A 26,884-nucleotide genomic window follows, 5' to 3' on the forward strand; every position below is an offset into this window, starting at 1 on the left:
GCCCCTAACCTGACTCTGTCTCTATTTTCCTTTATCATTGGACCACTGATGCTGGAGAAAGCTCTTGCCTGAGTTCGGATGTCAGGTTGGTCCTGGAGTTGGTGCTGATCCTGGTAAGGGAAAAGGCGAGAAGGAAAAGCTGTGGTCTCCTCTCCCTCCGCTCTGCTTTCGGATTGGTCTCTCTCTTAAAGTGCTGTCCAAGGGTTGGCTGCAGGACCGCTGAATAACAGGTGCATTTCGCTGCTCCGTCGCTCTCAAAGAAGCAGCCTAGGAATGCTAGTGCACCAAGGCTAGAGAGAAGAGGGAGGAGAGGAAAGAGAGGGAAAAAAAAATTGAAGAAGGGTGGGTGAAAAATCGCCCATAAAGTGCGACTGGTTCCCTGTGTTGGAATGTGGCTTGGTGTTTCACCATCCGGATGGCTGGGATCGTAAAAAATCCGGAAGGTTGATTGCTGTGACTTGCAAGGATTCAAAGGAAGAAGGGGGGGGAAGGGGGGGGAAGGGAGGGAGACGGGTGGTGGTGGGGGTTGTGAGCGAAGAACCCCGGGGAGCGCCAAGGGGCAAAGGAGGAGGATGTTGGAAAGGCTCTTGTGTGTGGATGGAGACAGCATGGTGACGGGGCTGATTCGGCAGACACTCGGGGGCCAACACAGGAGGAGAGCTCATTTTGGGAAAGGACCAATGCCCCGCGATTAACTGACTTCAAGCCTGGAAGACTGGTGATTTTGGGGGGAAGGGTTTTTTTCCCCTACTCCTTTCCTCCCTCCCCTCCCCCTTTTCTTTCCGCGCCTCCTTCCCCTCTCACTGTCTCTCTCCCCCCCTTTTTTTTAGTGGGGGGAGGGAGGGCGAGTGGGGGAAGGGAGAAGATTCGCATGCTACTGCCGCTGCTGCTGCTGCCGCTGCCGCCGCCGCCGCCGCCGCTGCTGTTTTCCGCCCGCCGGCTCCAGGTCCCTGATGTCTCTCTGGATTCCCCGCGGGGGGCGAAGGTGAAAAGGCTCCTAGGATGAGTGAAGGGGCGAGCGGTGCCTCCCCACCTGGTGCCGCTTCTGCCGCTGCTGCCACAGCGGCCACTGCCGCTGCCGCCGCCGAGGAAGGGGCAGCAGCGGCGGCGGGCGGGGGCCCGGACGGGGAAGGGGCGGCCGAGCCCCCCCGGGAGTTACGCTGTAGCAACTGCATTGTATGGAACCGGCAGCAGACTTGGCTTTGCGTGGTGCCCCTGTTCATCGGCTTCATCGGCCTGGGGCTCAGCCTCATGCTCCTTAAATGGATCGTGGTGGGTTCTGTCAAGGAGTACGTGCCCACCGACTTGGTGGACTCCAAGGGGATCGGCCAGGACCCCTTTTTCCTCTCCAAGCCCAGCTCTTTCCCCAAGGGCATGGAGACCACCACGACCACGACCACCACATCCACCTCCACCTCTACCCCGTCCTCCGGCACCGCCTCCTCCAGGACGCCCAACCGGATTAGCACTCGTCTGACCACCATCACGCGGGCACCCACTCGCTTCCCTGGGCACAGGGTGCCCATCCGGGCCAGCCCCCGCTCCACAACGGTGCGGCACACCGCAGCCCCCCCGACAGTACTCTCCACCACGGTCCCCTTCTTCAGCAGCAGCACGCAGGGTTCCCGCCCACCCCTGCCAGGGGCCCCCAGTACCCAGCCAATGCCCTCTTGGCCCACTGCGGCATACGCTACCTCCTCCTACCTCCACGACTCAACTCCCTCCTGGACCCTGTCTCCCTTTCAGGATTCTTCCTCCTCCTCCTCCTCCTCCTCCTCCTCTTCCTCTTCCTCCTCCTCTACCACCAACACACCAGAAACTAGCACCAGCCCCAAATTTCGTAAGTAAAAATGAAAGCCTTCTTGCCTTTGATTTAAAGTATGCCTACAAATACTCTTCCCTTTGGGGCTCCTGCGTCTCCCCCCGTCCCCTTTCAGCAACCGCTCCAGACTCGTGTCTGGAGTACTGTGTGAAAACTGGTTCATATTGCCAAAGAAAGAATAAAATTTTGTTCTCTAGGAGGAAGTCTCAAGGCTCCTCCTCCCCCTTCCTGAGTCTCGGACAAGTGTGACAAGAGGTCTTTTTCCCCCTCTCTGTTCAAAGGGTTAAAGCCAGTGCGTCCCTGATGACTGCAGAAATGCTAGGCTTGAATTTAAGGGGTGTGTGTGTCCGAGTGGGGGGGGGGGGAACCTATAAACATCCCCACCTCTTCAAAATACCAAAGAAACACTCTCAAACAAAACTGAAAACAAAAGGAAGTTTGGCCGTTTGAAAGAGCCTGTAATATAATAGAAGCAGCCATTTGAGCCAAGTATGTATATAAAATGATGTATATAAACCGGGAAGCCGCCCTACCCAGCCGGCTGCCACCTGGAAGAGTTAATAAGAAACAATTGAGGGGAGGAGGGGAGAGAATGGAGGGAGGGAAAAAAAAAATCAATGGTGAGGAGGCTTAACTGATGACCCCAAAATTCGCCAGTGGCTATCTGGAAGGTGCTGAAATTGATTCTGTGGCGAGTGAGATTAAGTTAACCAGAGGGAAATACGATGGAAGACCTGCAGAGCTGCTGTTCGCCAGTCAGTATTCCTGACAATGGAGCGCGCCTCCACCAACCCCCCCCCCACCCCGCCACCCCATTCCCCTCCAAGAAAGATTTTTTTTTCCTGTTTCCAGATGCTCAGGTTATAATACTTTCCCATCCCCCACCTGGTCCCTTCACATCTGGGTCTGAAAAATAAGGAAAGCTAGAGTGGGATGATTTTTGTCATCTGTATGTGCAAAGCACCCAACCATTAGGAAGTAGCTCCCTTTGCATGCACCCTCTCCTTTCTCTACTAAATTATTGGCATCACTCCCCGATTTACTGAAGACTGATATTTTGATAAAGGCAAATTGTTCACTGCTAAGATATATGAAAATCTTCTCTCCCACTATCAGCATTATCTCCCTGGTTTAAGGTCTTACACTAAAATCCCTCAGGAACTAGCTTAATCTGACAATTGATTGGGATCTGGTAACACTTTTCTGCAACCTGTGAAGGTTATTTAGGACAAACACAGAAACTGCCAGTTGGAGTTCTGAACAGTACCACTCTGCAAAAATGCTTTAATTATACTGCCTTTATCTGGCTTTAATATTTTGGATCATAGCATCTAGGAAGCAAGGAGCTGTGTCCTCCATTAACTCTTCAGTACCTCCTTCAAAAAGAGTCAATTGTTTAGATTCAGGAATTTCATAGCCCTTTGTATGTCTTAGTTATTATCTGGATTAGGCATTACTATTTGGACATTTAAACATTTTTTCAAAGAAATTATTAATTCTGTTTTTATGAGCCCCAGGACAAAGAGTCAATATGCACAGCAATATCATGGTGGGAATTGGAGAAATAGACAAGGACTATAAATTGGGTGCTGGTGGAAGGGAGGGATCCTACCACAAGTCAGAATGGCAAACAAGACAGTAACTTGATACTTGCCAGCCCTGGGCAAAGGCAATCATCAGTGAGAGATCCACCTATCCTTGGAAGTGGAAAGACCCTTTGGGGTGGGGTAGTAGAAAACAGACTTGAGTTTTGCAAAAAGGCTAATTGTTTAAGCAAAGACTGGGAATAAAGAAACTGTGTATTTGAATATTCTGTAATTTGGGGGTGTATATCTTCTTAGAGCAACAAGATTTTGGATTTCTTCTTTTAATGCCTTTTTTTTTTTTTTTATGAAGCAGGTAAATGGGATGTTCTCCTTCCAGCCATAGGGGCTACCTAGTTAGTTGGAGTTGGGTTAGTGTCCACAGTGACTGAGAATCATTAGGTAGTAAGGGAGTACAACTGATGCTTAATTCCTCCAATTGATTTACCTTCTGTGTTCCCTTTCAGGGGTCTTTAAGGGAAAGCCCAGTGTTGTTTCCACCCTTCCAAACTCCCTTCCTAGAGTGTGCAAATGTGAGCAGCAGCCTGGTTAATAAATAATGATTCATTTGGCAGTACCTTCCACCCCAAGGAGAAGAAAAATTCTGTAAATGGTGTCAGTGTTCACATGAGCAGTGAGACAGTTGTTGTCTTTGGAACAATTAGGTGTGAGTGATCTATATTTTTGTTGGTGGTGGTCAATTGTTTTCTTTTCTTCCTTTTTTTTCCTGGCTGGTAGATTATGTGTGTGTGTGTGTGTGTGTGTTGTTGTTGTTGTTGTTGTTGTTGTTGTTGTTGTTTTTGCCTTTGCCCCTTTTAATCAAGACCTGAATTGGAGCATAAAGTGAGAATCATTTGCCTACCACAAGACCTGTTCTGACTCCATCAATAGTAGAAATCATTATAAATGGAAGATTACACAGCTTCCTTAAAAAAATGGATTTTCATTTATAGGTCTTACAATCTTAAGAAAAGAAAGGAAAATGATGCTGTACTTTGCCCCCCCCTTCACTTTTTTTTTCCTTCTGAGGTTGCAACATTATTCATACACACAAATGGGGGACAAGTGCAGTTTTCATTTCAGGGCTTTGGCACAGTGTTGTCCTTGCTGCTGGTGAGGAGTCCCAGTTTAGCTCACATTCACATTTTTCATCTGTTCTGCTCATGTGACTTCAGGTCCCATGGGGGGAAATATTTCCTTTTTCCTAAGCTCTTGTTTCCATCCTTGACTTCTGTTTCCTTGCCTCCTTGCTGCTTGGAATATGATAGAAATGAAAGCCATGGATCTGTAGTTTTTATCTGAATGAAAGGATGCTGGTACCTTGAGTTTTAAGACAAAGTGGTCCCCTTCTCTGCTGCTTGATAAGGGGGTCTACTGAATGAGCCACTTAAGATAATGAACACATTTACTTTCCTTTTGGCCTATTCTCTATGGGTGGTGGAGTACTTAGGCTAAGAGCTGTCTGGCCCATTCAGGAATTCAAATGCTGCTATGGGGTAGTATCTGCCACCACTTAGAACTAATACCTGCCTTTACAACGGGGCATGTCCAGTGTGGAGCAAGGTTTTCAGTTTCTGTGGGGATTCTCATCACAGAGACTAAGCCTGAAGACCTAAGGTAGAGAAAGGAAAGGGGAAAAAAAATCAGAATTGGCTCTTCTTTCCTTATTCAATCTCTGTGCTGAACTATATCTTCTTTTCTGCTATATGCTACTTCCTGATCAATCTTATTGCTACTAATTTCTAACCCATCTTTGGAAGTTTCTTGCAGTGTTTTAAAGGTAAATCCTTTAAAGCATATAGATAGCCATTTACATATTCACAGGCAGGCAATCAAGCCTGGTCCAGACAATTTAGATGGGAAGACAAAGACAAAGAGTGTTCGCTGCCTCATTGGAGCATGGTGTAAATAGAGCATCAACATTGACTGAAGGCATGGGGAAAGGAACAGGGAGAACTGTGTGCAGGGAATGTGTAGACATAGCCTTTTGACACTGTATCATTTCTTTTTTTTCTTAAACTTGAAATACCTTTGTGGAATGTGATCGTGCAAGAAGTTACTGCTTAAGAAATATGAAAGTTTGATCAATATAAACAGGAAGTGCCAATATTTATATTTAAAGAAAAAGGGAGAGAGGTAGAGACAGTGACTTTTGGTCGAATTATCCTAGTGAAGACAAGTAGGGATTATCTATAGAATATTCTGCTTTATACTTGGAGGGACCATCAAGGTACTTTGTTTTTTTGGTTTTTTTTTTTGTTGTTGTTGTGGTTGTTGTTGTTGTTTTTTCTTCTGAATATTGGTAACCAATTTTGTATGGAAAAGTTGTGAAGTATTTTTATATTCCAAAAAGGAAACTGACCATTGATGAGTAAATGTGCTATCTTGTAAAGCTTTATAAGTAAGCTTATACAAAACTCTTATCTGGTTGAGTTTACTTTTAAAAGTTTCCAGTTAAACTTGTTGTTGTTGTTTTGACTATGTCTAGCTTTTCATACAGATAGATCTATAAGCTTTCACAAATAAAGTTTCTTAATAAAAATACAATATTACATTTTTTGTCTTTTATCCACATGAGCCAGGGCTTCCACAGAGAACTCTCTTGTAGGAGGTAACTGACCCCAATCATACATAGTAGCCAAGAAGAGAGAGGATACAGAGCTATAGATCAATACTTCTTCTGAAATCCAATTGAGAGCTTTTTTATGAGCACACGCTGCAACCTGAGTATATTTTGATTTCCTTTGGCCTTAATACAGGCTCATGAGCCTTCTTTGCTTTAATCAATTATGCTACTCAAGTCATGACTTCTAGTTGCTTATTCTGCACTTCATGAGCTTAAGAAAAAAAAAGAACACCTGGTTACCTACATTCCCATTATTTTTGTGATTTATTAATGGTTTATCCTTAGGAGAAAAAAAAAAGAATTGATTTATTTCTTCCTTAAGGAAACTGAACATTGTGAATATAATGTTTTGTAGGCAGTACTGTTAATAGTTTGTAATTAGGCACCCCTTCCATTTTACTTAACCCATTCACTCCCCCCTCATTCTTTTTGCAGTTATGCATTTTATATAGAGTACACAGTTATTCTGAGTACCTAGTTTTCAAGAATTATTAGGAATCAACTAATCCAAACAAATTCTAGTCTGGGGCTATGCTATGTGTATAATGCATCTGGTCCTTGGTACAACTTTTTTTTTTTTTCTCTAGAATCTAGGGAAATTCTATATTTGTAACTCTCAAGCAGTGCCAAAACATTCTGCTTTCTGATCTTGTACCTTGAATGAATGGGGTATTTGAAGATGGATTTGGGTGTTTAAAATGTGTGAGAACAAGTGGAGTGCCATAAAGTTGAGCCTTTCTATGCATTTTAATTTTTCTGTTTTGCATTTTATTCACCAAGGAAAATGAAAATCATCATCTTCACTTCTGAGAATCAATTTTCACTTTCAAATTTTCATGTTGTAGTATAGTCCTGGCATTTGGGTTAACAAACACCACAGAGGAATGTCAATTTTTCTAAGGAAAGTTAAAAGTTTTTCCTAATCTGTGCTTAGAGAGACAGTGGATAGCATGCTGGATTTAGGAGCTATGCTTCCATTCCTCCCTTTGACACGTGTTATCTTTATGACCAAGATTGGGATTGGAACCCCTCAGAGCCTCAAGAAACACTAATGTTATTACTTTTAAAAATATAGGAGAAAAGCAAACTGCAATCTGCATAGATTTATATCATCAATTGTAGTCAGAAGAGAAGTTGTGTGCCATAATGGGTAGAGAGATGGCTAGAGAGGAAGATCTTGAGTCTGACATATACTGACTCTGTGACTCTGGGAAAATCATTTAAACTGTTAGTGTCCCAGCCAAATCTTGAATTCACCTCCATATCATGCCTTCTGTTGTCTAGCCATCATCCTTATCTTCTTCCCACCTGCACCTTGAACTCTTCCTCTGTCTCTGATAGATAAATTTCTGCCTTTTCTTAAAGATACAGAGGTCTTCCACATCACTTCCTATCCATCTACACACCATGCCACCTTGAATGATCTCTTTCTACCACCCCCTTTAAGTGTCGCTTTCCCCATTGGAATGTAAGGTCCCTGAAGGCAGAGACTATCTTGCTTGTTTGTATTTGTATCCCCAGCACTTAGTAGAATCCCTGACACTTCTCTTCCTTCTTTTCTTCTCTCTCCTCCCCACATCCCTTTCCTTCTTTTCATTCATCCATCTATCCATCCAGCTATCATTAATTATCCATCTACATTGATAGTGAGGAGTAGAGTTTCCTTGGTGGAAGGTTCCTACAACAAGGACATCACAGGTTAAAATTTGTTTTAATGTATATTAAAATTTACTTAAACTTGTATAAATTAGGAGAAAATATATTTTTCTCAAAAAATTCCATAATGGAATAATTGTGAAACAATCATTTCCTAAACTCTGCTATGTAGAACTCCGTTGTTTCATGTTGTAAATTGAAGTTCAATGAAACTCTGGATAATAACAGCATTGAATATTAAAATGTAAAACATGATATTATACATCCATCAAAATCTTATTACGTATTTGAAAATGTGCATGACAAATTCCATTATGGTATTTTGGTCCAAAATGTCTGACTTTCTTTTATGTCTTATAAGTGTTCTATATCCCTAAAAACCTACTGGACCAGCATTTATAAGTTTTGTCAAGATATTTCAAGCCCAAAAGTGTTCCATGGCTAAATTAGTTTTCTTGGGTAGAAAAGCAAAGCACCAAAATATTATTTTTGTGAAAGAGTTAAAGGATTCTAAATCTTGGACCATCTGTATTTATATAGAAATAAAGTTCCACTATTAATGGTCTAAAAAAAAATCCTTCATAGTATAATATACATAATTTCAGTTTATTCTTTAATTGAACAATTGTTTAGTTTTTGTGACCTTATTTTGTTTTGTTTGTTGTTCAAGTCAGTCCTATTTACATTAAGACATTAAAGGAGACTAAAATTAGATTTACAGAAAGAATTCCAGAAGTTGTTCTAATGTATATTTGACTACTAAATCAGTTTATTTTTATTTTTTAAAAACCTCATGGGTGATTCCAAAGACAGGATTCAAGACACTCATACTCCTAATCCCCCTTTTTGATCTCATTTTTAATAATGGACAAATGAATATAAGTGTTTATAACAATTTATTATCCTTTTGGTAAAAGGGTTGGGCATCACTTCAGAAATACTATTAATCTCAGAAAATGTTTTTTTTCCCCCAATGTGTCATTTTTCCCTTGTCCCTATACTTATACCCTTAGAATTGGGGGAATTTATACCAGGAAAAGTATTGAAGACTACATCAAGCCCTTGGATTGAGTTCTTCAATGGGCCTAAGTATCCTGCTTAATGATTGCTTAATAGAGTACCGGACTTGTAGTCAAGAAGACCTGGATTTGAATGACAGTCATGGCATTTCCTAGCTATGTGACCTTGAGAAAATCACTTAACTTTTCTGAGCCTCAGGTTCTTTATCTATAAAGTGGGAATAACACCTGAAACTCATTACCTATTGGGCATGTGAATTGGACAAATCAGCCTGTTGTGGACTTGGGCAACTGTCTGAAATGCAATGAAATGACATAGCTGAACCCTCCTACCCTGACTCATGTCCTCAAACAACTTATCTCACAGAGTTGTGGTCAAAAGATAAATTTTATTAAGTGATTTATAAATTTTAAAACATTATAAAAATGGCAATTATTGTTATTTTTCTACTTCAGGTATCTTTCATGATGATTTTAAATTGTAGGTTCCTGTAGTAAGTTAATGGATGTCTCCTAACTCTGTAAGAAACTGCAATGATAACAGGAACTCACATTTATATGACACTGTAAGATATTCGGTATAATGGTTATAATTTCTAATTTGCAGGTGAAGAAAAGAATAGATAGTAGGCAATTAAGAGGGTGTAGCAGAGAAAAATTACTTTAGAATTCTTTAGTTGAGCCTTAAGGAAAAAAAAACTTACAAGAACTCACCAAAAGTATTCCTTTTATGACTCCTTAGAAGAAAGCAGCATAATTCAGTGACAGCAGAAATGAAAACCAAGAAGATCTGAGTTCAAATTCTACCTCTGACACAAATTGGCTGTGACCCTAGACAAGTGACATAAGACCTCAATGCTGTGGGCACCTCTCTAATCAATCAATCAATAACCAATCTATAAATATGTATTAAGTGCTTACTATGTGACAAGCACTGTGTTAAGTACTAGGGATACAGAAAGGCAAAAGACAGGAAGCACACATTTCTGTGAGGGTAAAGACCTGCATAATTAGGGGGAGCTTTCTCTTGTGATAGTTGCCTGAATCAGTCAAATAACAGGTTCATTCCTTATTCCCTTGGAAATCACATTATTGAAAATAACAAGGACTGCTGGATTAGGACTCAGAGGAGCTCAGGTTAAATCTTTGCTTCTGACATTGCCTGTGTGAGTATAAATAACTCACTTTATCATTCAACTTTAGCTTTCTTACCTGTAAGATGAGTAGTTTAGATGAGAGGACCTCTATGCTTTGTTTCTGCTCCTTAGAGATGCCACCAGGATTTGTTGATCTAGCAGAAAGCTTGTTTTTAAAGATTTGCTACTTTGCCTGGATATGAATCTGTTCTTTTGTATAGTCTTTATGAGAAAAAAAAGAGGTAATAAGTATGTCCACACACCCTTTTTCTAAGTAAAAGACATTAGCAACTTTGATTTAGACAGCAGTGAATCCAACAGACTGAATTCATCAATAAAAAAGATCGTTTAAATATGTGTGCTTTTGCATTTTCAGAATTTTAATGGAAAAGTTTTGGAAAGACTCATGCATAAAGCGTGTGTCTGGGTAGAGACAAAACTGAGTTATGTCTTGCAGCTTTATTGTATCTTTATAAATCTTTATCTTTGGTGACAGGATGGCGATCTTGCATATCTCATACATGGCAATGTCTCAACATAAAGGAAGAAAATGGTCAGGGAAGATTTGCAAACATAACAATTCTTTTTTATTCTGTGAGTTTAACATAGAGTCTTCTGATGAAAACACAAATGCTAAATGGAAAGGTTTTTCTCACCATTCCCTTTCCCAGGAGAAGCAATTTTATATATTGTGGGCATCTGAAGGAGATGTGGGTCTTTGTAGGTTTTGAGGTCCAAAACCTATCTATATATGCATGTTTCATCTGCATATGCACACATGCATATATGCATGTATAGAATATGAGATTGAGAGAGGGAAGTAAAGAAGAGAGAGGGAGAGAATGAATGGAAGCAGAACCAGTGATTTCCTTGGTATTGGAAACTCTCAGATAAAGAAACTCTCTGTCCTTATGGTGGTTGGTAACCTTCCCTGGAATTTGTAATCTTAGAGATTTAACAAAGCAATAGTAAGTGGTTAAATAACTTGCCCTAGGTAACACAACCATTACGTGTCAGAAGTGTGACTTAAACTAAAACCTTCTCTCTACTAAAATAAATAAATAAATAATAATAATAACAACAACAATAATAAAATATTGATAATGATGATGAGCGCTAACATTTATATACAGTGCTTTAAAGCTTATAAAGTGCTTTACATATGTGATATCATTTTATTCTCACAGGGACCTTGGGAGTTAGGTGCTACTATTATCTTCATTTCACAAATAAGGAAACTCAGTCAAATAAAGGTCAAGTGATTTGTTCCAGGTCATACAGCTAGTATGTGTCTGATGTGTGACTGGAACTCAGGTCTTCCTGACTGCTGGACAAGTATCCCATCAATTTTTCCAACTAGCTGCCTCTTGTATGCAGATGTGCTCAAGTATGTCTGTGTGTATATATGCACATATGTGTTCATGTGTTTGTAATTAATTACAGTCAGAATGAATATAAATTAGTCTTTTCTAAGTCACTACCATGCTTAGCACTACTGGGCATTGTGGAGGGATACAATCAGTGATGTAAGACAATCTTTGCTACTAATAAGTACACCATTTCACTAGGGAGATTTACTCATGAAATATCAAAATGAATGCCTAAACTATGTGGTTCTGACTCCGTGTGAAGTAGGACTTCAAAAAAAGGTCAGTTTGAACTGAAATAGTCAGGGAAAATGGATGGACAAGTGAAAAATAATGTGAAGGACATTCAAAGTGAGAGAACCAATGTGAACAAAAGCACATCTTTTAGCATCTCAAAGATTATAAAAACCTGGGTTAAAACTAAGGGTGCATTTTGAGATTCAGCTGAATATTATAGGCTGGAGTCAGAACGTGGAGGCTCTTGGAAGCCTGGATAGAATAAAATAAGCTTTATAGAACTTAAGAGTTGATTGAATACTACACATTTATCAACAATTATGAAGATATTTAATTATATTCTGGGCAAAATGATTTAAAACTTCTGATGTTCTAATCTACCAGGGGCTTTTGAGAATGTTCTGCTATTAGGTGAAAATCTACCAATACTGACTTCATTTGGAATAGCTTCTGAATGTGCTGCAATATATGCAATGGATATGATCTTTTGATGATGTTTAATTCTGTCATAGTCATATTGATACATCCTTAGATATTAAAAAACAAACCAACTACTCTGTAATAGCAATAAAGCATGAAAATAATGATCTCTAACAGTAAGGAAGAGAAGCAAAAGATGAAAGCTTTTAAATCACCTTATGATTTGTTTGTAACTATGTTGAGAAGGTAAATTGGGTTAAAAAAATCCTCTAGGAGAATAGTTTATAATGATATGCCTTGTCTTACTGAAACATTATTCTCTGGTCATGATTTCTAAAGTGTATTAAGATCCTGTTTACTGTGCTGTCATTACAGAGATGACAAAAGAGAATGCCTTTGATCCATTATAAACTCAGGAGAACTTATGTATCTCTCATTTGTGTTAATCAACATAAGAAAGATGAATACACTGAAAGTAATATTTCTTCCTTAGCCTCCATTTAGTCCCAGGAACAAAATACGATGCCATACTAGACACCACTGACATTTTTTAATGTCCAGAAAGTGGATGTCAGAAAAGCCTCTATATTCACATTGCTAATCTCAAATATTATCTGTTTGTCTACCTTCAACCCAAATTAGCTTTGGCACCTGCCTCAGTCCATTGGTATGTTTTTCTTTCCTTTCTCCACATCACTATCAAGATCTATCATCAGATCCTAGCTCCTTATTCTCAGAATATTACTTGATTGCTAGTTGTTACCAGACAGAGGGGCTCTAGCACTGTGTTACAGCAGACTTAAATTAGTATTAATAGCAAAGAGTCTTTTCTTTCTTATTTTTTTAATATAGATTGGATCATTTTCAAAAAAAAGGAGCCTTTGACATGGATTAGTATTATTTATCTACTATTTTCAAGTAGCCATATTATTTGATTGGAAAAAAGGGGTGAGATTACCTTCCGCCCTTTTTAATTGGCAGTGATTTAAAAGGGAAGATAACACAAATCCAAACCCGCCTTTTAATGAAATCAATTCTCATTTTTTTTCCTCTCTGCTATGGCACTTGTTTCATCAATTTCAGTGCCACAGTCCTGTTCATCTTTTACTCATCTTTAGCATTTGCCCACAATGTAGAAAACAGCTCTGTGTAATTTATGACAAATAATGAAATACCATTTTCTATAATGCACTGCAAATGGCTGACTGTTGTAAAAGTTTAAGGATTTCTATTACTCCTAAATGACTCGATAACATTAAAAAGTTAACCTAAAACAGGGTCAAATGAAACATATTGAACATGACAGGTGTAGCTACATGACACATTAGAAGCCATTCCTTCACTTATCTGACAGTTGAACAAGGCCCTTAATAGCTACTAAACAAATAATTTCCGTTGGTGCTTTGGATGGAAATACTTCAGCTGGTTTGGGAAGTGGGAGCTTTCAAGAAAGCTTTTGTAGGAATAAGATCTTTAAAGATGACAGTCAAGAATGTAAGAAGGAGTGTGGTATAATGTAGTGGAAACTGGAGTTCAACAGTGGTTTGAATCTTTGCTCTTCTATTTGTTACCCATGTGACTTAGCAAATCACCATTCTTTTCTGGAAATGAGTTTCCATATTGGTAAAATAAGAGGCTTAAAGTAGATCATAGAGTAGTAGTGAGGTGATTTAATATAAAGGGCCCTAGATACAAAGCCTAAAGTCTTGGATTTGAATGGCTGCTCTGAGAGTTACAAACTGGGTGACATTGGGTAAGTCACTTTAAACCTTACATCATGGGAATAATGTTAGATTTGAAGTAAAAAAAAAAAACTAAATTCAAATATCATCTCTTTTACTATGTTACCTCAAGCAGGTAACCTCTCTCAGTTTAAATTTCTTCATACATAAACTGAGGAAGTCAGTCTAGTTGTTCTCCAAGATCACTTCCAACTCTAAATCTATGATCTATGAACTTTTCAAAGGCTCAATTTACTACTTTGTAAATAAGGGGATCATCTGTTCTTAGCCTTAGTTCTTTAAATATTCTGAGAACTGTGTTGTTGTTTAGTCGATTAGTTGTGTCCCACTCTTTGTGATCTATTTTGGATTTTCTTGGCAAGGCTACTGGAATGGTTTACTATTTCCTTTTCCAGCTCATTTTACAGATGAGGGAATTGAGGCCAATAAAGTTAATTGACTTATCCCAGGTCACATAGCTAGGTCACACGGCAGAGGTCAAATTTGAACTCAAGTCCTCCTGACTTCAGGGCTGGGTTCTTTATCCATCCACTGTGCCACTTAGCTGTCCTTCTAATAACTGTATTTAAATATAATTCATCTACCTTGTAATCCTAAGTATTTTATTTTATGTATAACAGTGATTACTCTAGAGCCCACTGCCTGAAGGCAAGATGTGTTGCATTTCACCCTCCCCCAGAGATTTCCAGTCCCCTCAGAAAGTTGGGTTGTCTTATGTCTGCCACTGGCTCATGTCTCCATTGATTGTGTTTTCCCAATTTTAGGAAATCCAAGGACCCCAGCTCCATTTAACTACTTAACAGTTAGATTAGCTTTTATAAAGAAAAAATTCCTTTTAAGATGTATCTAGAACAGCCCCCTGATGCCCAGGGGACATAACCCTCCACCCCATACACATACATATACAAACACACACACCACCTCCTGTTTTAACAGGGAAGGGAGATTAGGCTCCACAGATAGTTTAAGTCCTACATACCACTAGACCCACCAAGTCCCAAATTCAAAGCTGCCCTGCTTTGATCCTAGGACTTTGGTTTTTTAGGGCTTCCTTGCTGGGCTGGTTCCAATAACCAGCCTGAAATTCTGTACTCTTAGATCCCCATAGTTCAAGTTCCCAGGTTGGAGAGTATATTCCCTGGACCTAGAACTAAAAAGAACAAATACAAACAAAATTCAAATCCCAAGCTCATCGTGTTCAGGGCCACAGGACCTAAGGAGAAAGTGAGGAATCCTTTCCCCACTCCATAGATTTTACCAGGCTGACAAAGGGATCTATGAAACAAACCAAAAAAGATTAAGAACCCATTAACTAGATGACCTCTAATGCCCGTTCTGTCTTTAAGTTCTCCAAAAATTCAAAAAATTCAAAATCCAAACAAGTTCTTAGATTCTGTTATACACTAAAATTCTGTGACATTGGTGAAGAAGTCTAGAGGTTTTGGGGTGCTCCTAGATGCACAGAGGCACCTCAAGATTGCGGTGCTGGGCCCTGCCCAAAAGAATTCAACTCAAATCTTCTTCCAGCCAGAGAAAAAGTTTATTAGAGGTGAAGCATATAGGCCAGACTCCCAAGGAACCCAAACATCAGTAACGCCTGTAGGGATGAGTGGGCATGAGAGTCTCAGCCTTTTGGGCATGAGAAATTCTCAGCATCTTAATAGAGACAAGATGGACCTTATATACAGAAAGACTGAGGGAGGAATCTAGGAATGGCCAAATAGTTTGGGGTGATGGGAGGAAGGGCCTAAGGAGATCTGGATGGCAGTAGCTAGTAAGCTGGGGTGAACAGAACTCCTGGGACCTGGACTTCAAGAAGCCTAGCTAGGATTAAGGGTGGGAAATGGCCAGGGGCCATAGGGAGGTAAAACAATGGAGGGGAGATTGGGTGTAGCTACAATGAAAGGCCAGTTGATGGGACTATAGCCTCAGGAGAATGCCAGAGATTTGGCCATGTGGAAAAGTCCAGGGTTTTTCCTTTCTGGGGCCCAGATTCCAACCCCATCATTCCCATCTTATATACACTAAAGTAACTGGGTGGCAAGAGGAAGGGGGGGTGGTTGAAAAAAGGGTCTAGGTGAGAATTCTGTTTGGAAGGTCTGAGAGATTAAACAGGCAATGGGAATAGATAATGAAGCCAACTGGAAGGATGAAGTTTGCTTTCAAAGGGAAAAAAAGGCAGTTTATAAGGAATCTAAAAGTTTAAGGTTTTTCTGGGATCTGTAAGCAAATGGGAGCCAAAAGGAATTTGGTGAAAGGGGCAAAGGTTTCGGTTTCTGAAACTGAATGATGTGCCCATAACCCACCACATCATTGGGACCTTTATTTAAAAAGCTGAAATATTATATGATGTTTTCTATATGTAATAATTTCAAAAATATAAACTTCAAAATGTCAGATTTCAATAAAAAAGAAAAAAAATTAATGTATAGTGGTATAAGTGCATTTAAGACAGAATTACTGGAACTAAGTAAAACTTAGAATTTGATTTTTTATTTCATTTAAAAATTCTGATACTGATTCTCTGTCTCTCTGTCTCTGTCTCTGTCTCTGTCTCTCTCTCTCTCTTCTCTCTCTCCCAAGTGCAATAAGTCAACAAGCATTTATAAAGTACCTGCCATGTGCCAAGCACTATCCTAACTACTGGTGATACAAAGGATGGCAAAAACACTCCTTGCACTAGAGGGTTCAAAGTATAATGGGGAAGAAAAATGCAAATAATTATATACAAATGAAATATAGACAGGATGAATTAGACATAATCCCAGAGGGAAGGTACTAAGATTAAGGAGAAACAGGAATCCTAGATGTTACAAAAAGAAACAAATTCAGAAAGGAGGAACAATTAGTAATTTCACTGTTTTTGAGGGTTTGAATTTCTCTTGTGAAGAATAAACATTTGTCTAAAGCTTTGTATTTTGAACATGAAAAAGAAACCCTGACTGCTTCTTGGATCTCTGTTGTCAAATATCAGAGGAGTAGAAATTCCAACAATCAACATCGATATTTTACTGATTACCACAAACACCTTTCCTGTAAGCAGAATTTTGACATTTCAAAAAAGTAGTCATCTTCCACAACTGAATAACAAATATGAATGTAGTTAATAAACTAGAAAATTATTTATATAAATATATACATATAAACAAACTGTACACATATGTGAATTTATATAGGCAGCATGGATTAGGGTATTGGAATTAATGTGAAGAAAACCTGGTTTCTGATACAGCATCTGAATCTTACTATTTGCTGGGCAAACAAAGTGACTTTTATGTTCTTTAGTCACCTCTTAAGACTGGTATACTAAATTCTAGATCGGTTTTAGTGTTCATTGTTGGAGAAAATTCCCAGACTGAGAGGTCTCTAAACTGAAAAAAAAAAATTCCGTATCCTTTACACATTCTTGGTTGTATAAATGCATATCACTGTGTTAAGAGTCATTGCAGTAGATAGAGTGCTAAGGGCTGATGATAGGGAGACCTAAGTTCAAATCCAGACTCACAAAGATCTGAGTTCAAATGTAGCCTCTGATAACTTATTATGTGGCCCTGAGCACATTACTTAGCCACTCTCTACCTCAGTTTCCTCAATTGTAAAATTGGGGAAATAATAGCACCTACCTCTCAGTGTTGTTGTGAAAAGCCAATGAGATAACATTTGTAAAGTGCTTGGAACAGTACCTGGCACATATTAGGTGTTTGATAAATGCTTGTCCCCCCAACCCTGCCAACACATATACACTTAATGACATTTAAAACAATTGGACCTCTATAACATGTGCAATGTGGTAATGTAAGGTGCTAGCTGTTCTTTGGTTGCCATGATGTTACTACTGAATTTAGACTTTATAGTTTGAAGATTTTAATTTTCTCATCCAGAATGTCCTTATGTATTTCCTTCCTATCTTAAAATTTATGTTAAATTCTTGGCATTGAGATGATGGGTAGCCTTGTTGTTAAGCTCACAGAGAAGCACGGTTGAGCTCTGTGACCATGGCTAAGTCATTTCACCCAATTGTGCTCAGTTTTCTTATCTTTAGGGGGAGGTGATGATCATGGCTATAATACCTGCCTCACAGGGTTACTGTGAGTCGCAAATATGACTATGTGAAAGGACTTCGTAAAGCTTAAAGCATTCTATCAACATACGTTTATGTAGTTACTAATGATGGTGATGATACCTTCCTAGGCTTCCTTACCAGCTTTTCTCAGATTTTTCCAGATTTTACCACTTAATTGAATGCAACTATGCCTTTTTTTTTCCTTCTTTCATTGCTGCTTCTCCACCAGGTGCCAGTTTCTTTTTATGGTGAACACTACAGATATCCATATAAATGATAGGAGGCTGCATTTTAGGAAGCCTTCCCTGACCCATTTTATCCATTGCTTTTCCCTTCTGGGCAGGGAAGATCACTTTGATCTTCTATTTGGTGTTACATACAATCCTGGGAACCTCTTGACCTTCCCAAAATAGAAGTGCTTTGGTGTCAGGCAAGTAGGATTATTTGATTATTTGATGGTATTTTTAGCTTGCTCAGAAGAAGAATGGCTTGCAGTTTGTGCTCTAGTGAAAGGGATGATGAAGGACCACTGCAATGGCCCAGTTTTACAAATGACCTACATTGCTCAGCCCTAGAAACACCTGTAAAGTCTGGCACTGACAGGCATCAGGTCATTTGTAAAAAAACAAAAACAAAAACAAAAAAATCTTCAGTTGTTTAGGGCCTGATTTTCCATTTTGTGGATTATTCAGATGCCTATATCCTTTTTATTATTATTATTATTTTTACTTCTAATCTCTGCCTTTCTATAGCATGGCAATTTATTGTCTTACCACCAACAGAAGAGCGTAAAGATAAGTCAATTTATAACATTTTATACTTTACAAAGCATTCACCATACAGCAACTCCCATGAGATAGCTAGTATGTTATGATTCCCATTTTACAGATGAGGAAACTCCTATCTCTGAGGATAGCTAACAGCCTAGTTCAGGATCATATATCTAAAGTGAATCCAGATTCAAACCCAAGACTTTTGACTCAAAGTCCAATATTCCCCACCTACCCCATCACCCCCAACTATATAACCACTGTTTCCCACAAATGTGATAGTAAGATGATAGTAAGTTTTGTCAGCAGTTCTCATGTAATAGTTAATGGGTAAAAGGTTGTAAATTATTTGCAAAAAGGAAGCATGATGTTTACTTAAGAATTTTGGTTATCTCTGTTGGAAGGTGGGAAGGAGAAAAAAATAGGAAAATATTTCTAATGCGATTTTAAAAGAAGGAAGAAAATTAGTATGCCAATTTTTGTTTTTAAAGATTTAAGTTTCAGCACTTGTTGAACCAAGTCAATGTTATTGTTCTTTTGGTATTAAAATAACAGCACAATGATCTCTCTCTCTCATTGGTATTAATAATCAACCCAAGCTCTTTGAGAGCAGTTTTTGTATCTACTGTGGTTAGCCCAATGGTTTGAAGTGTGTGTGTGTGTGTGTGTGTGTGTGTGTATGTGTGCATGTGTGCGTGTGTGCACACACATGCTCATGTTCATGCATGGGTGCATTTGCAGGTATGTGGATGTGCCTGTGCTCCTAAAAGTCTGAATTTCTTCCTCCCTTACAAAAAGGCCACTCCTTTACAGCCAGTGGTCCCTATGTGGGGTAACATGACAGTTTTACTAGGTGGGCAGCAAAATTTTGGATGTTTGGTTTTTGCAGATAAGTATTAATAAATAATTATGTTCCATATTTCAATATAAAATTAAAATATCCAGGATGTATAGTATGTTATAGTCACAACATGTATATGGTATTTAAAAATAAACAAAACTTGCATGTTGCATCTATACACCAATGCATCAGACCTTGAACTTGAAAGAATTCAACCAAATGTTTGCCATTATTGAAGAGAAATGTATGTGTATAAGTCTCTCAAATCTCTTGTACTGTTACCAACTCAAACATCAAATGTCTCATAATTACTCATGGGAAGAATACTTTGCTATGACCAGGAAAAAAAAAACATGTTTGAGAACCACTGACATATAATCTTAGAGAACTACCTAGGGGCGCTGTGAGGTCAAGTGACTTAGCCTGTATCTTACAGTCAATATTTTCAGAAGTATCACTTGAACCCTAATCTCTCTCACTCTGGGGCCAGTTTGCTATCAGCTTTGCTTCTCACCCTTTGCATAGTAAGCATTCAATTAATGCTTATTTAATTGATTCTGGAATGATGAAAAGATCAGTAATGATTAATGCCACCTAACTTGATGAACTTCACTTGTATATAGCTCCTTTCGTTAGTTTCATCTCCTTTTCTTTGACAGATGTTAAGCTTAGTAGCCAGTTGTAGGTCCATCATTGCAAGATGGATGTAAAGATATGAAAGTAAGCAATTCCAAAAATAGTAGAGTGAGAACTCCTGGAGGCATTTCTGGCTCATATACAATATTTCATTTGGAAGTATAAATAGATGCATTCAGTGCTTGGTATATTAAAAAAATGCCTCGATCCCCCTTCCCCAACTCAATTTAAGCAATCCTCCTACATGCTGAGTCTTATAAATGCTTATGAAGGGATGGTTTGATGAATAATAGGGGATTCTAAAATGGTACTCATAATGAGAACATGCAGAAGAGACCCAACAAATAGAAGTATCATGTGGATACTAATGTGCTATGTGTTTCCCTGGTAATGAAGTATTCTGCTATGGGAAACAGTAATGCTGATAAAATAATAAATGAGCAGGAAAGTTAATTTAAGAGAAGAGGTCACTCATACTCAAAAAATGCAAACATGTTATGGATATTTTAAATTGCTAGGTTTTTGTTGTTGGTGGTGGTGGTGACTTGAGAGGCAGGATGGACTTGGAACCAGTATAGACCTGAGTTCAAGTTCCACCTCTGACACATGCAGGCTATGTGACCCTAGAAAAAGCAGGCAATTTCTTATTTCTCTAGGTGACTCTTTAAAACTATAAGTGTTATAGAATTGATAGAGGGGATTTCCTTATCTATGAATTCTTTATACTCATAAATTATAGATCCGTTCCCTATCCCTATACCTTTTTTACAAATACCCCAAGTATTTTAACTTTAAGGACTCAATGATCTTTTTTCTTTTTTTTTAACTACCTTGTAAGAGATTGTGCTCAGACAGTTTTCTTGATCCCTGGTGTTATATGGTATTTCTCTGGCTCTCTAGGGCCTATCCATCATGAAAAACCATGTAAGCAGGGTGATGATGAGACTGCCCTCTGTAGAAATATAGCAGCTCAGCATATAAAGTGAGATGTATAATACAGTAACGAGGGTTATGACCAAGGGCAGTAAAAAGAGCTCCAGACTGAGGGTCACCAGGCTGGTGTCCTAGACCTGACTCTGCTGCTCAATATTTCTTTGGAATAGGCTTTTTCATTTTCTGTATCAGTAAAATTATGGTCATAGTTCTTTGCCCAATCACAAAGAAAATAAAAGCTAAAAAAGCAAAATAAAAAATCGGAATAATATAGATTGCCCCCCTCCTATGATCATTCTCGAATTTCTAATTATTTAGAGCAGACAGGAACACTATAATGTTACATATCTCATGAAAATTGGAGACATGCCCTAAAGGGGGAAAAAAGGGGCCCTGGTTTTGAGGGTAAAGGACAAAGAAAACCTTGATTCTCTCTGGCATCTATCTATATGGCCTTTGTCTTGCCTCTTCACTTCTATTAGTCCTGCTTTCCTCATCTGTAGGATGAGACTATTGGATTGGGAGGTGGAGATGTCCATAGGTAAGAAGAGGTGGCCTAGTCTCTATCCCTAATTTTACAGAAAAGGAAGCCAAGGCCAAGAGGTGTGATGTGACTTGCTCAGTGTAGCATAACTAGCTGGCAGCAGAACAGGAATCACTCACTACCTCACAGGCGCTGAAAAGAGTAGTCTTGGGCTCTGATGTTATTTGTCTTCATTACTTCCATATTCTTCCTCTTGAGGCAATCCTGAATTCTTCTTTTCTGTGAGACAATGTGGATTGCTGCAGTTCTGTTTATGGCCATATAAGTGGGGAACAAGAGGTGAGTTTTAGCTTTTTTTTTGGAGAAAGTTTAAATAATTTGACTTATCAGTTTTCTTTAGCAAGGTGGTATCTCCAGCAGCTCCAAATCTACTGCTGTTAGAACTAATGAGTACCATAGAAAAATCAGTGAGCTCCAGTAGAGGTGAAGATGTGGGTGAGCATCCTTAATGTACCTGGAAGCATAAAATCCCCAAATGACATTGGCTTTTCAAATGCCACAATTTATAAATAGAACAACTTGAGAAATATCTGCTATGTGTGAATATCCTGTTGCTTACAGCTTTTTGGCATCTGTTTCTCTTTGGCTGAAATTTTCTATATGACGAGCTGGAAATTTTAGCAGGCAACTTCACTGAATATACATGTGTGGGGCTTTAATTCTTAATATTTAGTACATCAGGGATATCCTGGCTGGAAAAAAAGACTAATTAAGCCTTAATGCAAGTCTACAGATTTTGAGAGAGAGAGAGAGACAGACAGACAGACAGACAGACAGACAGACAGACAGACAAACAGACAGAGGGGGTAGGGTACCAACCAGGAACTAATTTGTATTTTAAAGAATTCTAGACTCAAACATATCTGATCTTATAATGTGTTTTCATGTATTTTAAGGAAAAACTCTTTACAAAAATCCATGTTAAAATAAATAATATTTCTTACATACCTCTTTCCACAAAGTTGCTAAGGCATCCCACAAAATTACTTTTATAATTTTCATATATGTAGATATTTACATTTATCTTCTACATTTATTTATTGTACATTTTTTAACCATTTTATTTACATTTTTTTTGTACAGATTATTTCAACTCAGTCACCAAATATGTATTCAATTGAGCCTACTATATGCCAAACACTGTTCAAAGCATTGGGGATATAAAGAAAGGCAAAAAGCATTTTCTTCTCTTGAGGAAGTCACAGACTAATGGGGGAGACAGCATACAAACAACATTTGTATAAACAAGATGTATACAGCGTAAATAGAAGATAATTGATGGAGTAAAGATGCTATTAAAAGAGAGGACCACTGGGAAATGGTTCTTGTAGAAGGAAGAATTTTAGCTGGGACTTATAGAAAATCAAGAATATTGGGAGGCAGAGATAAGGAGGGAGAGCATTCCAGTGAAAATATCTGGAATCTGGAGATGGAGTGATATAATGCCAACGTAACATCAACCTCTTAAGAGCCAGGACTATTTCGTTTTTTCTTCGCGATCTCAGTGCCTCACACAATATCTGATACCTAGTAGGTACCTAACAAACATTTTTTTGAATAAATGAATTAATGTAGGACATTTGAACAAAGTATTTGGGCAGGGAAGCATATCCATGTGCTTCACGTGAGACAAAGAAGTAACTTCCTTCTTTCCTAGCAGAATTCTAATGGTTTTGTTATTGTCTCCCCGGTTCCTCCAGAAACTTTTCTCAGGAATACTAGGGGTAAGTGCCAGTATGTGAAAGATTCTAGAAAGGCAGCTCTGGCAAGAGAAACTTTTTTTTTTTTTTGGTGCTTGATAAATTATTTATCTATATCTATATATCTATATACTCATATTCACATATTGTTATAATATAATATAAATAATGTAAGTTATAATAAATGATACACACACACACATATATACAAAATTTTCCCTCAATTACACGTTAAAACAAATTTTTAACTTTTGTTTTTTTTGTTAAAGTTTTGAGTTCCAAATTCTGTCCCTCCCTCCTTCCATCCTTCCCCACCCCCTCTCTGAGACAATAAGCAAGTAGATATAGGTTATCCATGTGCAAATTTGTAAAAACATATTTCTGTATTAGTCATTTTGTACAAGAAGACTTAAATAAAAGAAAAAGAATGAAAGAAAGAAAATGAAAAATGGCATGCTTTGGTTTGCATTCAAACAATGTCATTTCTTTTTTCTGGAGGTGGGTAGTATGCTTCATCATTAGTCCTTTGGGATTACCTTGGATCATTGTATTGCTGAAAATATCTGAGTCATTCACAGTTCTTCATCAAACAATATTGCTGTAAGTGTGTATAACATTCTCATGGTTCTGTTAATTTCACTTTGTATCAGTTCATATAAGTCTTTTCAGGAAACCTTTTTTTTTTTGGTTTTGGTTTTGGTTTTTTTTTGTTTTTTAGGCAGTTGGGGTTAAGTGACTTGCCCAGGGTCACACAGCTAGTAAGTGTCAAGTGTTTAGTCTGAGACCGGATTTGAACTCAGGTCCTCCTGACTTCAGGGCCAGTGCTCTATCCACTGCACCACCTAGCTGCCCCAAACCTTCTTTTTTTATTATCAGTAAAATAAAACAAAATTAATCTTGAACCATTGGCCATTTCTATTCTATTCCACCCACCCCAAACTTGAAGACTCATTCCTTTAGATTTGTTTGATTAGATGTTTATAATAAATAAAGCACAACCTATCCTTCAGTGAATAGTGCTCTTTACATTTATGTTATAATTTTTGTTTGAATTTTTGTAGACATTGAGAATTATTGCATATGACCTTATATTATTTACTGCTATGTTTCTATGACCTTGTTTAATTCTATTAAGTGCGGTATAACTGCACTTAATATAGTTTTATCAAGTGGTCTTCAAGACCAGAGCTTAAAACTGCACTAAGACTTTTGGAACACCTTGCATGTGATCAATGGACCATGGACACTCATGATAAGAGAGGATGAATAGCAAAGCCTCATATTCCAAAAAGTGCTTTATTTTTAGACTTGCAAAATATGGTGGCTTATCCTGTCCTGAAAGCTTGCCTAGTAGTATTAGTGAACTATAATCTGTTTAAATATCTTGACTTTCAGGAAGTGCTACAATGTGAGCTACAAGTTTCTGCCACAGGGTGAGCCTACAGAATGACAATGGAAAGTGACTAGCTGCCATTTTTCTTTCAATAGTTGCTCAGTTTAGGGACATTCCCTAATTGGTGCCTGATTAGGAGGCAAGATGTAAAATACAACCTGATCATCTGGACATGCCTGTCAGACAAACAAAGAGCCCCACCTGGGTCTGGGTAGCTGTTGGTCAACACCTGTTGTTTTACCTCTGTGTTTTGAATGTTACTGATGAAAGTGAGCACAAGTCAATATTATTTTTCTTGACCCTAGTTATCTCCTTTGTACTTGGAGGATTGTATATGCAAGTTTTGCTGAAGATTTTTCTAAAAATGTGGTTTTTATAACAAGTAAAGTGTAACAGAATATAGGAAAAAACTGTTTGAAGAAGATTATGTTCACAGATCTGGGATTCAGTAAACATTTATAAAGTACCTAAGTTGAAGTTAGATAGCCAAGTTGAAATACTTTCAAAGCTGTTCTTCAATAATTTATAATCCTAGTTGGAACATACATATACGCAATATTAGTGATCTAGGATAGAATGTAGCAGCAACAAATTATAGATCCTGATAAACTGTTGCAAGAATATTTGAGGGACAAAAATGATTTTCAGGTAGATGCACGGGAATTGAGGGTTAGGGCAGAGGAATCAGGAAAATACCATGGGGTGTGCATTAAACAGAGATTTTCCATAGGCCAAATAGGAGGGGGCATAACTTCTAGTCACATGTGATTTCAGAAACAAACAATGCAGGATAATATAAATAGTAACTTCATTTGACCACAACACAGAATTTGTGAAGGGAAAGTGATATGATATAGGCCTAATAGATTAGGTTGTAGCCATATTGTGGAAGGCTTAAAATGCAAGCTTAATGAGTTGATATTTTATTCTACAGGCAATAGTAAGCTACTTAAAGATTTTTGACTATGGTCAAATGTGTGATTAGATGTGGACAAAAGATTGGAAAGGAGAGAAATGGAAAGCATAAAATAATTTGAGTCTTTTACAATAGGCTAGACAAGATATGATGAAGGCCCAAAATAAAGGTATAAATATGTAAGTGGGTGGCTTTTTATGTGAGGTGAGAGGAAGAAGGATTTCAGAGGCAGAGTTTACAGAAGGTGTCTTCTCATTGGATGGAGGGCAGTGAAAGAAGAGTCAGAAATGTCTTGGGGGTTTTGAGCTAGACTAACTGGAAAGGTAGTAGCAATAGAAACATAAATAGGGAAGTTGTAAGGAAATACCAGGGGCACTGTCCAATAGGCAGTTGGAAATGTAGGACTAGAGCTCACTGTGGGAAGGAGTATATAGATTTTTGGTGATTCTTTTTCATAGACGTGATAATTGGAATTATGGGCATGAATGAAATGACCAAAGGAGAGGGTTTATAAAAAGAAGAAAAATAGTAAGAATAGATGCTTGGAGAACTCCAAACTACTCAATTTTTATAACAAATTGGTTTTAATCTTATGAATTAAGAAATAACTTGAATAGTTTGATTTGCCTACTTTTTAATTTATTAATAAATTAATAATATGATATATTTATATAATATGCATCTTAATTATCTAACCATAAATAATAAATTATTCAATATGTAAAGTATGTAATATAATAATCTTCATATTTTCATTATATTTTTAGACAAATGCTTCTGAAAATTTAGATAATTTTGAGGTAATAAAAATGATGTTATAGATTAAATGCTTTCCCATTGGGGAAAAAGTTACATGAAACATATACTCTTGGTTATTCAGTGTGGGAAAAACCTCAAACTGGAAAATACTATGTAGAGAGAAAGCAGAGGTGATATAACATTAAAATTCAAGATTTGTGGTAACTTAAAAATGGTCAATCATGGTGCACATGGGGGGGTTATATATTTATTAAAAATTGAGAATGTTGCTGTGGTAATTCACATGACCTTTCTCTAACCTTACCAATCAACAAAATGATTTATGATGTAAAAATGATGCATAGTAACTTATGATGTACCAATTTCTGGTCACAATCAAATGAAATGACAATAAGGTATGTAAATAATAAAGAATCATTTAGTTTTTCATGCTCATTATTTTCATCTCATCTCTGCTGTTTTTTAAAGGACACAGTTATATTAAATACATTCAGGTTGGGTGTAGTATTTCATGTGGTTTGCAGTCCCTATTCTGGAGACTCATAAATGAAAACCTTTGTTTTGTTTATCAGAATTATTAAATTGCTGCATTTTAGAATTGAGGTAGGCTCGTTTGAGATATCTAGATCAGCCCTCTTCATTTTATACATGGCGAAACTGAAACCCATACAGGTTAAGTTGTAGTCTGTTATTTGCCAAAGGCCACACAGCTAGTTAGTGG

At 38.1% G+C, this 26,884-nt stretch overlaps 1 protein-coding gene across 2 annotated transcripts in view; it reads left to right on the forward strand.

The window, feature by feature from the left end:
- Positions 1–1,002: 1,002 nt before the first annotated feature.
- Positions 1,003–26,884, forward strand: part of NRG3 (neuregulin 3) — a 1,130,481-nt gene continuing 1,104,599 nt past the window's right edge. For both annotated transcript variants that reach the window (XM_027860767.1, XM_027860774.1), the window contains exon 1: positions 1,003–1,840. In XM_027860767.1, coding sequence (XP_027716568.1) covers positions 1,003–1,840 — 838 coding nt within the window. The remainder of the gene's footprint in view (positions 1,841–26,884) is intronic.

This window comes from Vombatus ursinus, unplaced genomic scaffold (assembly GCF_900497805.2).
Source record: "Vombatus ursinus unplaced genomic scaffold, bare-nosed wombat genome assembly UNPS02000749.1, whole genome shotgun sequence".
Taxonomy (NCBI): domain Eukaryota; kingdom Metazoa; phylum Chordata; class Mammalia; order Diprotodontia; family Vombatidae; genus Vombatus; species Vombatus ursinus.